At 41.0% G+C, this 14,840-nt stretch overlaps 1 protein-coding gene across 2 annotated transcripts in view; it reads left to right on the top strand.

The window, feature by feature from the left end:
- Positions 1-14,840, top strand: part of NCAPG2 (non-SMC condensin II complex subunit G2) — a 116,113-nt gene that overhangs the window by 16,629 nt on the left and 84,644 nt on the right. Inside the window, exons 6-9 of one of the 2 annotated variants that reach the window (XM_034760013.1) lie at positions 1,937-2,071; positions 4,721-4,815; positions 6,972-7,041; positions 10,877-10,963. In XM_034760013.1, the coding sequence (XP_034615904.1) occupies positions 1,937-2,071; positions 4,721-4,815; positions 6,972-7,041; positions 10,877-10,963 (387 nt within the window). Of the gene's footprint in view, positions 1-1,936; positions 2,072-2,403; positions 2,441-4,720; positions 4,816-6,971; positions 7,042-10,876; positions 10,964-14,840 lie in introns of those variants that run through there. The other variant, XM_034760014.1, reaches the window with a different exon arrangement.

The raw sequence follows: 14,840 nt of genomic DNA, 5'->3' as shown, positions 1-14,840 counted from the left end.
CACATTAGCTATCCTTCAGTCATTTGGTACAGAGGCTGATTTAAATGATAGGTTACAGACTACAGTTAGTAGTTCTGCAATTTCACATTTGAGTTCCTTCAGAACTCTTGGGTGAATACCATCTGGTCCTGGTGACTTATTACTGTTTGTTTTATCAATTTGTTCCAAAACCACCTCTAATGACACCTCAATCTGGGACAGTTCTTCAGATTTGTCACCTAAAAACAATGGCTCAGGTTTAGGAATCTCCCTCGCATCCTCAGCCATGAAGACCAATGCAAAGAATGCATTTAGCTTCTCCGCAATCGCCTTATCATCCTTGAGTGCTCCATTAGCATCTCGATCGTCCAGTGGCCCCACTGGTTGTTTATCAGGCTTCCTGCTTCTGATATACTTAAATTTATTTTTATTTTTTTGCTATTACTTTTTGAATCTTTGGCCTTCCTAATTATAGTTTTACACTTAATTTGCCAGAGTTTATGCTCCTTTCTATTTCTATTTTCCTCACTAGGATTTAACTTCCACTTTTAAAGGATGTCTTTTTGCCTCTTGCTGCTTTTTACTTTGGTGTTTAGCCACGGTGGCACTCTTTTTTTGTTTTCTTACTATGTTTTTTTAAATTTGGGGTATACATTGAAGTTGAACCTCTATTATGGTGTCTTTTGGTAGCTGGGCATTAGTTAATTAGTAAAGGAACACCTGGGCTTTATCAAGAGCCAGAATACAGAGGAAGCTTCTGGGTAGAGGAACTACCCCAGAACACAGATTTCCAGAGGAGTGATTACAAAGCTCTCTGGACAGGAAGGCCTAGGTGATTCCCTGAGTCATCAGGGGAGAGACTAGGCAGTGGAGAAGCCTGGGGAGTTACAGCTGAGGGAGAAGGCTTGTTTAGATACCGTGTTTGGCAGTTGATTAAATAAACTAGACCCCGGAAGGGGCATTATTGACTGTATATAAGCCTCATTGAATTTATTGAAAGGCCACTAGGGGAAACTGAGGCAGAGACATAACTGCAGTTCCATACCCAGCGTGTTCCAGAGGTATGTCCACTCCTTTTGCTTAGCTTTCCATTGTTCATGAACTATATAATTCTTAGCTCCCAGCCTCACATCTCATTTTTAATTGCTTGCTTTATTTCAGTTTGATTTCAATTAATTTTCTCGGACGATTTTTGTCTGTGTTTTCTAAAGCACTGTGCACATCTGTGGCAGTACCCAAGAAATTGTTTCCTCTATAGTCATTCTCATTTTTGTCATCTCTTCGTCATTCTAATTGCTTCTGTCATGGTTATCCCACCTCTGCAACATTGTCTTGTTTCTTCCCCTTATCCTAGTCCTCTTTGGTTTCTTTTCCTTCTCAAAGAAAAGGTTTCTTTCCTCAGATTCACTGCAAGTCTTTTTTCTGTGGTTATGCATGTTGTTTTAATTTGTTTCCATTTCCACTATATCAAGGAAATTTAATGTTTTATGCAGTCTGAAAAAGTACCACTGCCTATATGGTACAGGGTTGGTTCAGGTTCTGAAACTGAAATGTGGTTGGCAGGAGAGCTCTTAGGGCACGTCTTCACTATTCACCGGATCGGCAGGTAGCAATCGATCTATTGGGGATCAACTTATCGCGTCTAGTGAAGACGCTATAAAATCGATCCCCAATGGCTCGCCGTCGACTCCGGAACTCCACTGCGGCAAGAGGCGGAAGCGGAGTCGACGGCGGCGCGGCAGCGGTCGACTTGCCGCCATCCTCACAGCCAGGTAAGTCGACCTAAAACACGCAACTTCAGCTATGCTATTCACGTAGCTGAAGTTGCGTATCTTAGGTCGACACTCCCCTCCCCCCCCCCCCCCCCCCCCCCCGTAGTGTAGACCTTAGATAGCGAAGTCTAAAAGTGTAATTAGGTTTACTTTCACTATAGCATAACTGTGTTTCTTTTTTTTAGGGTGCAGATATAGTTCGTCTATGGCATCTACACCAGACATTACTGTGTTTTGATTATGACCTCGAGGAGACTAATGAAGTAAAAGATTTGTTGCTTCAGTGCTTTATGAGTGTTAACCATATAAAAAAAGAAGAGGTAAACAGACATTTTTCCATATGTTTTCAAATATTTTAAATGTTAACTTCTTTCGGAGTTAGTCTTTTTGTGACATTGTATTTGTGGAAGTACCAGTTCTTAACAAGTCATATAGTGAGCTTTAGACAGAAAATTCACCACTTATTTCAGGTTATGGAGCTAAGAGTCTAGTTTTTCCTCCCCAAAGTGAATCTTGGTGTGTGTGTGTTTTTTGTTGCTTAGTAAAGACAACAGGATTTGGCCCTATCTGTTATCACGCAAATACACACATTGTGAAACAGGCTTTCTGTTGACTTTTGTCTCCCTCAGCACAGACAAACCATTCTGTGCTGCAGGAATGTTGTCAAGAAAGGGAAAAAGCACTCCAAAGTGAGTAACCTTCTTTAACTACAGTATAATTGTTACCCTTCTGATTCCATATCATAGCCCACTTTTGGAATTATGGAAGTATTATCAGTTTCTGCAAACTCAGATTTGTACTGCATTTGCAGAAGTCTTAAACCTGATCTCTTTTCAGTGAAGAATTGCTTTCAGCTGTAACTTTTTACTTCAGTTTGCACATTAGGGAATATTGAGATCTATACATTACACACCTTCCAATGCCATAGCACGGACTGAAACCAAGATATATTAAGCCAATGGAGAAAGTACAGTAATGAACTAGTTTTATTCTGGAAGGGGAGGAGAAGCTTATATATTTTTTTCTAACACTACAGCAAAAACAAATTCTAAATTTGTTACTGTCCCCTTGACTTAGTGCATTCAAAGGTAATGAAAAAGTCTGAGAACCGTGCTTGCTTGGTCACATCCTGTACTACAGTAACTAAATATAATTATATGAATTAAGGGTAATAGTAGCCACGTTAAATAATTTTGTTGCTCTAGTTAGATAGTTTCTGAATGATCTGGTTTACTTTAATATTACCTAATTATATATGGACAATAGAAGCATTGAAAACTAGCTGTTAGATAATGCAGATTTATACATTTGTTTATCTTTTAGCAACAAATCAACATGTATGTTTGTTTCTCCAGGTCTTGTTTTTTATAAGGTCTTTACTTGTTACTACAGACCTATTATTCCATAGACAAACCACAATTCCAGTTTTCGTCAGGCTGAAATATTTTGACTATGGAACAAATCTGTGTTATTAAAAAAGACTTTAGAAAATCACCACGTGCAAACAGTTTCTCTGCCTTTTAAAAGATAGTGCATTAATGTGGTTCTACACCTGACTTAAAATTTTTATTAAGGGGCTCTTAGCACGAGGTGAACTGTACAGTACCTGGAGAACTTAGCCTGAACTTGTATATAGTACTTAGCATATTGGGTTCTTGATCTCCAGTTTGAGTCCCTAGGCACTCTGCAGTACAAATAAATACTAAGTAATTCTTGAGTTATACTAGGCAATAAAAATGCTTAAGAATCTTACAACTTTTCTTAAACAATCAGAATATCACTTAAATATATGCAGTTTTTTTTCTTTAGGAAGCATTACCTGCGACCTTAAGTTCTTCGAGTGCTTGCTCCTGTCCATTCCAGTGTAGGTGTGTGCTTGCCCCGAGCACCGCCTCTGGAAAGTTTTTCTCTCAGTGGTATCTGTTGGGTCAGCTCTGGTGCCCCTTGGAGTCGCACCCTCCTAGTACTGTTATTTAGGGCCCTGCCAACCCCTCAGTTCCTTTTTACCTCCCATGACAGTCGCTGGAACTACTGCTCATCCTTGTGGTTTTTTTTTTTTTTTTTCTTTTTCTAGAATTTGAGTTTGTTCATTAGTAGCAGACACAACTTAGTGGGGTTAGCCCTTCCTTGGCATCAGGGTAGGCCTCAGACCCCAAGGTTCAAGCCGTGTGCATCATGCCATAAGCCGATGCTGCTTAGCAACCAACATTCCATCTTCGTCAAGTGTCTGGGGGGAGACGCACACGGAGGAGCGTTGCAGGATTTGCAAGGGCTTTAGGCCCAGAACTAAGAAGGATAGAGACACTAGACTCAAGTTCCTCCTGATGGAGGCAGTGTTTCGTCCCCGTTCCGAGCAGAGTCACGTTGACCCAACACCGCGTACTTTGGCTTCTGTAAGAAGCACCTTGGCATTTCTAAGGGAGATAGAGATAGGAAGGACTCTGCGTGTATGGCGTTATGCCATCACCTAGCAAACTAGAGATGATGTGAGTTTCGGCCAAGCTGTTAGTGTGTCAATGAACTTCGAACCCTCCACCTACTCGACTGCTTAGGAGTCGCTTACATTGGAATAGACGTGAGCAAGCACTTGAAGAAAAAATGGTTACTAACTTTCTGTAATTGTTGTTCTTTGAGAGTGTTGCTCATGTCCATTCCAAAACTCCCTCGCCTGCACCTCTGTCAGAGTTAGCCGGCAAGAAGGAACTGAGGGGGCGGTGGGGCCCTATATACCACCGGTGTCAGAGCACAACTCCAGGGGGTAGAGCTGACCCAACAGACAACACTGGGAAAAACTTTTCAGTGGTGGTACTTGGGGTGAGCACATACCTACATTGGAATGGACATGAGGAACACATTTCAAAGAACAACAGTTATGGAAGGCTAGTAACCGTTTTTTCTCAGTTAACAACTTGAAATGGATCTTAAATTGATTCCTGATTTGGGCTTATTTCCGTTTTTTTCCTTAACAGGGAAGAAGATTCCTTAGCTTTCTGTTGAGCTGGAATGTAAACTTCATTAAAATGATCCATGGGACTATTAAAAACCAGTTGCAGTGTTTTTCAAAGTATGTATCACAGTTACAGTGATTGCCCTTATGAATGCTGGCCACACTTTGCTTTCAGTTTTCAAAGATGGAACATCTAGCTTATGGATGAAATACACCTGAATGAAAAGATCAGATTCTACAAATATAATGAGTAACTTCCATATTGCTTCAATAATTCTGTGTCTTTATCTTGTCTATACAGTGGATGCTGCTTAATAGCAATAATGATATTAACTTCTGGCTAATAGCATCCTTTTTACAGGAACCAGTCCTGTTCCATTGACTTTAATGTTAATGGGATTCAAATATTGGCAACAGTCATGCCACTTTTTGACGTGTTCCATGGCTGCAGCCCTTGCCTGTAGCCGGGAGGAGAAGCTGTGGGCCTGGCAGCTGCAGGAAGGAGGAACTGCAGCCTGGATAGCAGGACTTTCTATGGGGAGTGGCGGTACTGGGGGCCACAAGACTGCACGGTACCTCTCTGCTCTCCAGGCTGTGCCCTGCCCTGTCTCTGTGGATCTGGGCTTGGCATGTCCTAGAGCTTCCTTTCATGGCTATAGCTCTTCAAATCTGTCTGCTGGGCTACAGCCAGCAAAGGAAGTTCTGGGACGTGCGTTCCAAGGGTGCAGCCCAACAAACTTCCCTGCAGCTGTCCAGCTTGTAGCCTCCCCTATGTCGATGAAGAATGTATATATTTTTTTTGTATTGATATTTTTTCTTTTTTAGCTGACTAAAACCCCAAGAACTCTCATATGTTTTACAAACTAATCAAACTAATCAACTAATGTTGTATTAAACATATTGTGAACCTAACTATATCAATCAGTAGCAACAGGTGGTTTAGCTATGTACAATTCTCAGAGTGAATGGGAGCCGAATGGCCAAAACGTCACGGAATCTCAAAATATATGGATGTTTATGTCAGCCAAACTAAATATTTTGAACCAGATGCTTTCATGTTGTCTCTTCATATTTTTAAACAAATTACAAAAACACACAGGCTTATTTGTACCTGTTTTGGTTTTAAATTTTACTTTTCCCCTGTAATATAAATGTAGTTCTATCCACAAAAAGGTTGACCCATGGCTTGTATCCCTGGCTAGGTAGTGCATGGCAAGCTGGGGTGTGAATGTACAGCATGCTACATGTGCAGTAGGGAATTTTTTAGTACAGGATAGTAGGTCTGCACAGTCAGTTTAGTACATTGCAGGCTAGCATGCTGTACATGCACACCCTATCTTGCCATGTACTAACTAGCCATGAAGACAACCCTCTGTCTTTGTATATTTATATGTTGTCTAACACAATGGGGCATCAGTCCTAACTGGATTACTACAATTAGATATATTGCAGAATATCAAAAACTAGCACAGGTCCTCTGGATAGGGACAGTATTGTATTTGCCTAATTGGAAGAATTCATCTGGTTTGATAAATTACTAATTATGTAGCATTTTACTGTTATATGGTACCAGTTTAAAGAGATTTTTCAGAGATTTGCAGAAATTAATTGCCAAATTGTTCAGTAAAGATAACAAGTTATTCTTTTTAAGTTAAAATAATTTTCATAATACTTCTGATTTAGAACTGTTGTCTTTTTCAGATTTGCTTTTTAAATAATTTAAAGCACTCAAGATTCAGTGCAAGTATTTTATTCTATATAAATTCGTCAGTTCTCTCGCTTCTGAAATGTGCAAATACTATTATGCTTAGCTCTTTTGGTTGTAGTTCTTATTTCATTAATATAAGATTAAGGCATGTATGCTGCCAACGGAGACTGCACAATACTGCATATATTGGAATGTAAAATTAAAAACTGCATTGCTTTGGAAACATACCCCTATCTTTTTTTTTTAAAGATCAGGTAATATATAATACCTACAATAATATTCAGTGGGTGCTTGGTTTTCTCTTTAAATATAAAATATAAAATTTTATTGGAGGTTTCCTTTGAAATCTGTAACTGAGTAAACTTTATATTCTTCTGTTGGTGTATTAATTACTAAAAGAGATTTCAAGTTTTTGCTAGTATTAAAAACAGTGCTGCAAGAGAATGTGTAATACCCTCAAGACTCATTGCCACTCAACACCGACAAACATTAACTTTTTATAAAATATTTACTGTAAAGATGGTATAAAGTTTGATATTTCTTCTCTCTTAATTTGTTAACACAGATCTCTGATGGCATATGTTGCAGAAATTTATTTTAGGGCTTGGAAGAAGGCTTCAGGAGAGATCTTAGAGGTACATACTCTGATTTGAACTTGCTATTAAGATTAGTTCATCTAAAGATTCTTTGAAATTGATCCAGTTAAAAGGTTCAGAATTATTTTTTCCTTTTGGCAGTTGTATAGCTCTATACGCACCTTTATCCAACATTTTTCCCTTCAGTTTTGGCCTCTAGATCTGATGCCTTATTTGGGTCCACCCTACTGGGGTTGTGTAGTAATTTTTGTTGTCAGAAGGGGGTCATGGTGCAATGAAGTTTGGGAATCCGTGCAGTAGATTAATGCTTTGATGAATGAAAGTCAATGTGGCTTGCTGAAGAACTAAAACAACTCAAAACAATGCCACCTCTGAGTTTAAGAAAACAATACATCTCTAATCCCCAAATAAAACTTTTCATTTGAATAGTTTATTGTTGTAGACTTAGAACTATTAGCCTTTAAATATTTACAGTTAATACTTGGGCCACACCATTTGCAGCACATACATTCAATTTCATCCTTTTCTCCTGTTTTTTGTTTTTTAAAAACTTTTGAATACTTTCTTGTCTTCTGAAACACGTTCTGATACAGATTTTCGTTTTCTTCCTATTTTAGTGTGTCAGATCTTTAAACCGTTATCTGTAAGGTTGTGGATTAATTGCAGTTAATTTAAGAGATTAACTAAAAAAAATTAATCGCGATTAATCGCCCTGTTAAACAAGACCAGTTGAAATTTATTAAATATTTTTGGGTGTTTTTCTACATTTTCAAATATGTCTATTTCAATTACACTGCTCTAAAGCCAAAATGCTTCTGAAATAAATGTAGTCAATGCTGGGTCACTGAGAACGAAAATGATGCTTAAAATTGTTGATTGGTTCTAGTTTTCAAGATATGCTATTGGGTCAATATATACGACTCTTGACTTGGGAATGGCGGAGGATAAGTGAGTTATAAAGGGAAGGGATCTCAATTTAAACCAGAAATGACTAAAATACATCTTTGAGTGGCTCTATGAATAAATCTATGACTGGCTTTGGACAGTACTTGCTTTTTAGGGAAAACAAGGAATGCTGCAATCTGAAGCTGGTATTGTGTCATACATGATATGAATTGCATCATGTTATTCCTAGAAGTCATGGATGTTGCAATCATATCGAAGCTTACATCACTCTGCTGAACAAATTGCCCTATATCAGCTCTAGAAATCATACAGTGTCGTGTTCTCTTATTTGTCAGTGTTTGATTTTGCAAAGGGACACATTTCTGTTTAGCCAAAGTGAGCAGAGATGCCTCGTACTTGTGTGAACAGTGCAGATAACTTCTGCTGTGTTTGTGGTGAAGTGACTTTTGCATCACAAAAGCGCAGTATAACCACTATGGTTAAGAAAGCCTATCACCTTTCTTTTGGCTGCAAAATTGGAGATCAGGACAAGAGGTGGGCCCCACACAAATGCTGCAACACTTGTGCAACAAATCTTCGCCAGTGGTTGAACAGGAAAAGGAAATCTATGCCTTTTGCAGTGCCAATGATTTGGAGAGAACCAACAGATCATACCAGCAATTGTTACTTCTGCATGGTGCCTCCAGTTGGGAAAGGTGTGTCAAAGAAGAAAAAGTGGACTGTGCATTATCCAAACATTCCATCAGCCATACGTCCAGTATCCCACGGAGAAGGACTGCCGGTTCCTGATGCACCAGAATCATTCTCACTTGAGTCAGACGAGGAAGAGGATGAAACTTCTGGTCCTGAACCATCAATGTCACAGGACCCACATTTTCTCCTATCCTCCTCCTCTGAACCACACCTCATAACACAAGGTGAACTGAATGACCTTATCAGGGATTTGGAACTACCCAAGAGTAAGGCAGAGCTGTTGGGCTCCAGACTACAGCAGTGGAATCTCCTGGCAGGTGATGTTAGGGTTTCCATGTTCCGTGACGGTCAAAAGGATCTTGTCCCATTCTTTTTCATGGAAGGTGATCTTGTAGCCTGCAACAACATCGATGGTGTGATAGCAGCCCTCAACATCGTTCATGATCCAGATGAGTGGAGACTGTTCATTGATTCATCGAAGACGAGTCTTAAAGCTGTTTTACTGCATAATGGCAATGTTTTGCCATCAATTCCAGTTGGTTATGCAGTCCATATGAAGGAAACCTAGGACAACATGAAACAACTTTTGAGGTGCATAAACTATGACCAACATCAGTGGCAGCTTTGTGGCGATTTGAAGGTTGTTGCTCTCTTGCTTGGTCTACAGACTGGATACACAAAGTACTGCTGTTTTCTCTGCGAATGGGATAGTCGTGCAAGAGATTCCCACTACATCAAGAAAGATTGGCCACTCCGACAGTCATTGGAGCCTGGGAGGAAAAGTGTTCAGCATCCACCACTTGATTCAACAAGGAAGATTTTGTTACCACCCTTATACATCAAGCTGGGTGAGATGAAGAACTTTGTCAAGGCCATTGACAAAACACAAGCAGCTTTCAAGTACCTCCGTGGAAAATTTCCAAGGTTAAGTGAAGCTAAGATAAGGGAAGGTGTCTTTGTTGGTCCTCAGATTCATGAACTTCTTCGAGACGATGCATTTGACCATGCACTGCATGGCAAGGAAAAGACGGCCTGGAAAGCCTTCCAGTTAGTGGCAATAAAATCTGAGAGGTGTCAGGTGTGGAACTTGCTCTCAGAAGTCTTAGAAGAGCAGCACTCTGATGCAGAAACTACAGAACCCAAACCACCAAAAAAGAAATTCAACCTTCTGTTGGTGGTATCTGACTCAGATGATGACAATAAACATGCGTCGGTCCACACTGCTTTGGATTGTTATCTATCAGAACCCATCAGAATGGACGCATGTCTTCTGGAATGGTGGTTGAAGCATGAAGGGACATATGAATCTTTAGTGCATCTGGCATGTAAATAACTTGTGTCACCAGCTAGAACAGTGCCATGCAAAGGCCTGTTCTCACTTTCAGGTGATATTGTAAACAAGAAGCAGGCAGCATTATCTTGTTTGCCTGAGCGATTGGCTGAACAAGAAATGAGGACTTGATAGGACTTGTAGGCTCTAAAGATTTACATTTTTATTTTTGAATGCAGGTTTTTTTGTACATAATTCTACATTTGTAAGTTCAACTTTCATGATAAAAAGATTGCACTATAGTACTTGTATTAGGTGAATGGAAAAATACTATTTTTGTTTTTTACAGTGCAAATATTTGTAATAAAAAATAAATATAAAATGAGCACTGTATACTTTGTATTCTGTGTTGTAATTGAAATCAATATATTTGAAAATGTAGAAAACATCCAGAATATTTAAATAAATGGTATTCTATTGTTTAACAATGCGATTAATCTCTATTAATTTTTTAATCACTTGACAGCCCTAGTTATCTGCTAACAGCTTGAAATGTGCATGTGGTAAGTGTGAGATTCATCAGTATATTCAGATGCTTATGTACTTCAAATTTGCATGTTTGCCTATTTATTTATGTGCATCTTCTAGTCTAATATACCCTTACATCAGCATGCAGCTTTGCATATACACACAGATCAATGTATTATTGTAATACATATATCTCATGCAATATATTGTATTTTCCTAATAAAACAAGTTATTTTTTATGTATCTGAATGATCCAAATTAGGGTGAAAATTGGGGGGGAAAATGAATAATAGTTTTGTAAAACCCGGGATTTTTTCTGTAAAAATCAGTTTAAACTGAAAACAGAGGGGCTTAGCTATGAGCATCTGAAAACAGAATATGAAAACTTAAAGTATCAAGCAACCTTAAGTAAATCACTACCTGTGCCACCTATAATTTTGTATGTTAACTGTAGTTTGTAATGCATTTTTATTTTAGATTCTTGAGCATAATTGCATTCAGGATTTCATGCATCATGGAATCCATCTTCCTAGGAGTTCTCCAGTGCATCCTAAAGTGAGAGAGGTATGTTATTGTCAAACATGACATACAGTACTAGCACAACATGTTTTTAAAGTCCTTTTCAAAATCAGATTATTATAATATGAGAATATTCTGTTTGTTTTAAGTATATCTATGTTAAGAATAGTCTACTGATTCTGAAAATCTATTAATTTGCTTTAGTTAACTGGAAATATTGGCTATCTGAACAAGTTAAAGGAGCACTTTACATAGTTTAGGTACAAATTTAAGTAGTGTTCAAGATCAAAAAAATAGAAGGAGGGATTTTGCATAACTTAATATGAATTTGTTCAATTTCATAATATTAAAATAAAATCTGTTAAAAGGTTTTTGTTTGCACTTATACACTTCCCTGCACTATTTGCAACCTAAGCATTGTATCTTATGTAAAAGCACAGTGAACTTGACTAGAAATTGTCACACTGCTAATTTATTTTAAAATGAGTGAAATGAAAAGGTAGATAATAGAGATGGTGAAGTTCATTATTCAGTGTTGCATTAGTATCATAGGTAAGAAGTTTTCCCCCACAATGACTTTAAGCCCATTAGTGATCCCCTGTGTTTTAAAATTACCTTGTCAGCTGTGCCCATCGTATGTAAACTGTTTTCATGAAGTCAGCTTTAAAAACAATTCGTTCTCAACTGAATGCTAATATAACTTTTTAAATGCTTCTTTTTCCATTAGTTTAGGACAGAGGTGGGGAAACGACGGCCCGCGGGCCACATCTGGCCCACGGGACCATTCTCCCCGGCCCCTCAGCTCCTGGCCCGGGGGGCTAGCCCCAGGCCCCTCCCCCGCTGTTCCTCCTCCCCCGCAGCCTCAGCTCACTGCGCCTCCAGTGCAATGCTCTGGGCAGCGAGCTCCTGGGCCAGTGCAGCTGCAGGGTCTGCCTGACCCAGTGCTCTGTGCTGCGCGGTGCGTAGCTGGCTCCAGCCGGATGGCGCAGCTGCCTGTCATGGTGCAGCCGCGCCGCCAGCCACCAGTGCTCCAGGCAGCGCGGTAAGGGGGCAGGGTGCAGGGGAGGGGGGTTGGATAGAAGGCAGGGGAGTTCAGGGGGTGGTCAGGGGCTGGGGATGTGGATAGGGGCAGTCAGAGGGCGGGGAAGAGGGGGTTGAATGGAGGCTGGGGTTCCGGGGGTGATCAAGGAGAAGAGGTGGTTGGATGGGGCAGGGGGTCCCGGGGGGTCAGTCAGGAAGGAGGGGGGGGGGGGGGGGGGGGGCCGTGAGGGGCGGGAAGGCGGGGGGGGGGGGTCGGTCCATGCCTGGCTGTTTGGGGAGGCACAGCTTCCCTTATTCGTCCCTCCTTACAATTTCTGAAACCCGATGCGGCCCTCAGGCCAAAAAGTTTGCCTGCCCCTGGTTTAGGGGTACATTTATGTGCTGTTGGTCTAATGGGAACTTTCTACACCCTGGTCTTTAGAGACAGCCTGTTTTATTGCCATAGGTTGTGATGGTATCTGGCAGCCCATGCTCCTTCCTTCTGTTCATAGTGCTGGCAGAAGCTGCTTCTTAAAGAGGATTCATGTTTCCCAAATCAGCTCTTGCTTCTCATTCATAACTGAGTTTATCTCACGGATAGAGTATCGCAGTCATGAAAACAGCTCTTTCTTTCAATTAGATAGGGAGACCATTCCCTGCTTCTAGCAGCTGCTAATTGAAGTTCTATTCATGCTGTCCCTGTGGGTGCTCCACCTCACGTGACAGTGTGTCCTGGTGCCGTTGATCGGAGGTTTTTCCATAGCAGTGCTCAGTCGGACTGCACGCACGCTCCTGTCTGTCCCATTGAACGCGCGTGCACGGCCTGCCCCCTTCAGTTCTTTCTCAACTGTCCTTGGCTGAAGACGGAGCTCTCCGCAGTGCGACAGCCCTTTCTCCCTAGAGTTTAAAAAAAAATAGAAATTAGTAGTTTAAAAAGTTTTCTTTACTGTAGTTTTCATAGTTAACTTGTGTCAAAGTTCGATTCAGGACTCACAATTTGTTAGATCACTCTGTTTATTAGCACAGCACTCTGCTAATACATTCAGATAATGTGAGCACCGTGCAAGACCCACAGTACCTTATTTTATACAAATAAAAAGGGCACGAACTTAACAAGAGGACAAAAAGAACAGGAGTACTTGTGGCACCTTAGAGACTAACAAATTTATTAGAGCATAAGCTTTTGTGGGCTACAACCCACTTCTTCAGATGCAAGAGGACAAAGAAAGCAGAACTGACAAGTTTACCTGAGGCTAGACATACATATTCATTTTTCTTACTAGCTTTTACAGATCTCTGGCTAATGTTCCACCATTAGCTTAAGTGGACTCATTGTTTATGCCTTAATGTTCCTTTTCCTGACACCTGTATTTCAACATTTCTTATTTCTGCTTAAAGGTACATACAGCATTTTAGTCCATTCTATTTTTACAATATAATTCATTCTACTTTCACACTTGTTTTTTTTTTTTTTTTAAATAAAAATTTATTCTTTGCTTTGTTAGTTTTCTCTAGTTTGTAGTTTTTCCCCCTTCAGGCCACGAACATTAACGTTAAGGACTATGCCAGGTTACCCTGGCTTTAAGAGATGCAGCTCATGCCGTGAGGCAATGCCTAGATTTGATGGTCACTCTCAACTGTGGGAGGTGCCTCGGATATCTATTCCTTGTAAGTGCATTCACTGCAGCAACTTGAAGGCATGAGTCCACCAAAACCGGGACCTCCACCTGAAGATGATCCTAATGAAGAAATCTCTTCTCCCAGGGTCAGACAAGGATGACCATAGGTCCTCTGGAAAGTGCTCACCAATGTGGTCTGAACCATCAAAGAGCACGGCTCCATCCGCCTCCGAAAAGAGGAAGAGAGTCTCGACCTCTGCACAGCGGGGACCATAGAAAAAGAAACAGTCCCCTGCGTGGTCTCTACCTCTGGTGCTGATGGCTAGGAGTGAGTACATTCGACTCTCCTGGCACCAGCTGTGCCGCAGAGCTGAAAGACAAAAAGGAGGAGTCGAGACATATGCTGCCACGTTTCCTCCATGGCACCGACAACTGTGCTGGCACTGACCATGCTGCCACCCCCGGCACTGTCCACATCGTTACCATCGACATCTACCTTGGCACTGACACCGGGGCCAGCAACACCAAGGACCCGGCACCGACCAAGTCGAACCACAAGTCTCCTGGTAGACAAAACGATTTGACAGTACCGACACCATCGGTACCGCAACACTTTCTCACGCATGCTGATATCACCATGTCATTGCTACCACAGTCACCCCTTCTCAGCACCTACAACTGTTAGGACACATAGCTGCCACCACATACATGGTAAAGCATGCCAGGCTACACATGCGGTTCCTTCAAATCTGGCTGAACTCACCAAACACAGCATTCATAGACTAGTCAAACCACCCCCCAAGGTCCTGGATTCTTTCAGATGGTAAGCGACATCAGCAAATCTAACGACAGGTATTCCCTTCCAGCAAACCCCAACCTCTGTACTGATCACAACAGACGCTTCTCTATTGGGTTGGGGAGCACACTTAGACCACCACACAGCACAAGGCAAGTGGTCACCAACCGAAACATACCTCCACATAAATCTCCTGGAACTCAGAGCAGTGAGAAATGCCTGCCATCACTTCCTCCCTCTAATAAGGAACAGATCCATCCGAGACATGACAGACAATGTAGCATGCATGTTCTACATCAACAGACAAGGGGGGGGGAAGGGGGTGATCCCACTCCCTCTGCACCGAAGTCATGATGCTGTGGAACTGGTGCATTTGCTACAATATAGACATCACAGCCTCTTATCTTCCTGGATGCCAAAACACCACTGCAGACAACCTCATCAGAAACTTCTCATGGGAACACAAATGGGAAATGAACCCCACAAC

The sequence above is a fragment of the Trachemys scripta genome, chromosome 2, assembly GCF_013100865.1.
Source record: "Trachemys scripta elegans isolate TJP31775 chromosome 2, CAS_Tse_1.0, whole genome shotgun sequence".
Taxonomy (NCBI): domain Eukaryota; kingdom Metazoa; phylum Chordata; order Testudines; family Emydidae; genus Trachemys; species Trachemys scripta.
This window is presented reverse-complemented; position numbering and strand designations above follow the sequence as displayed.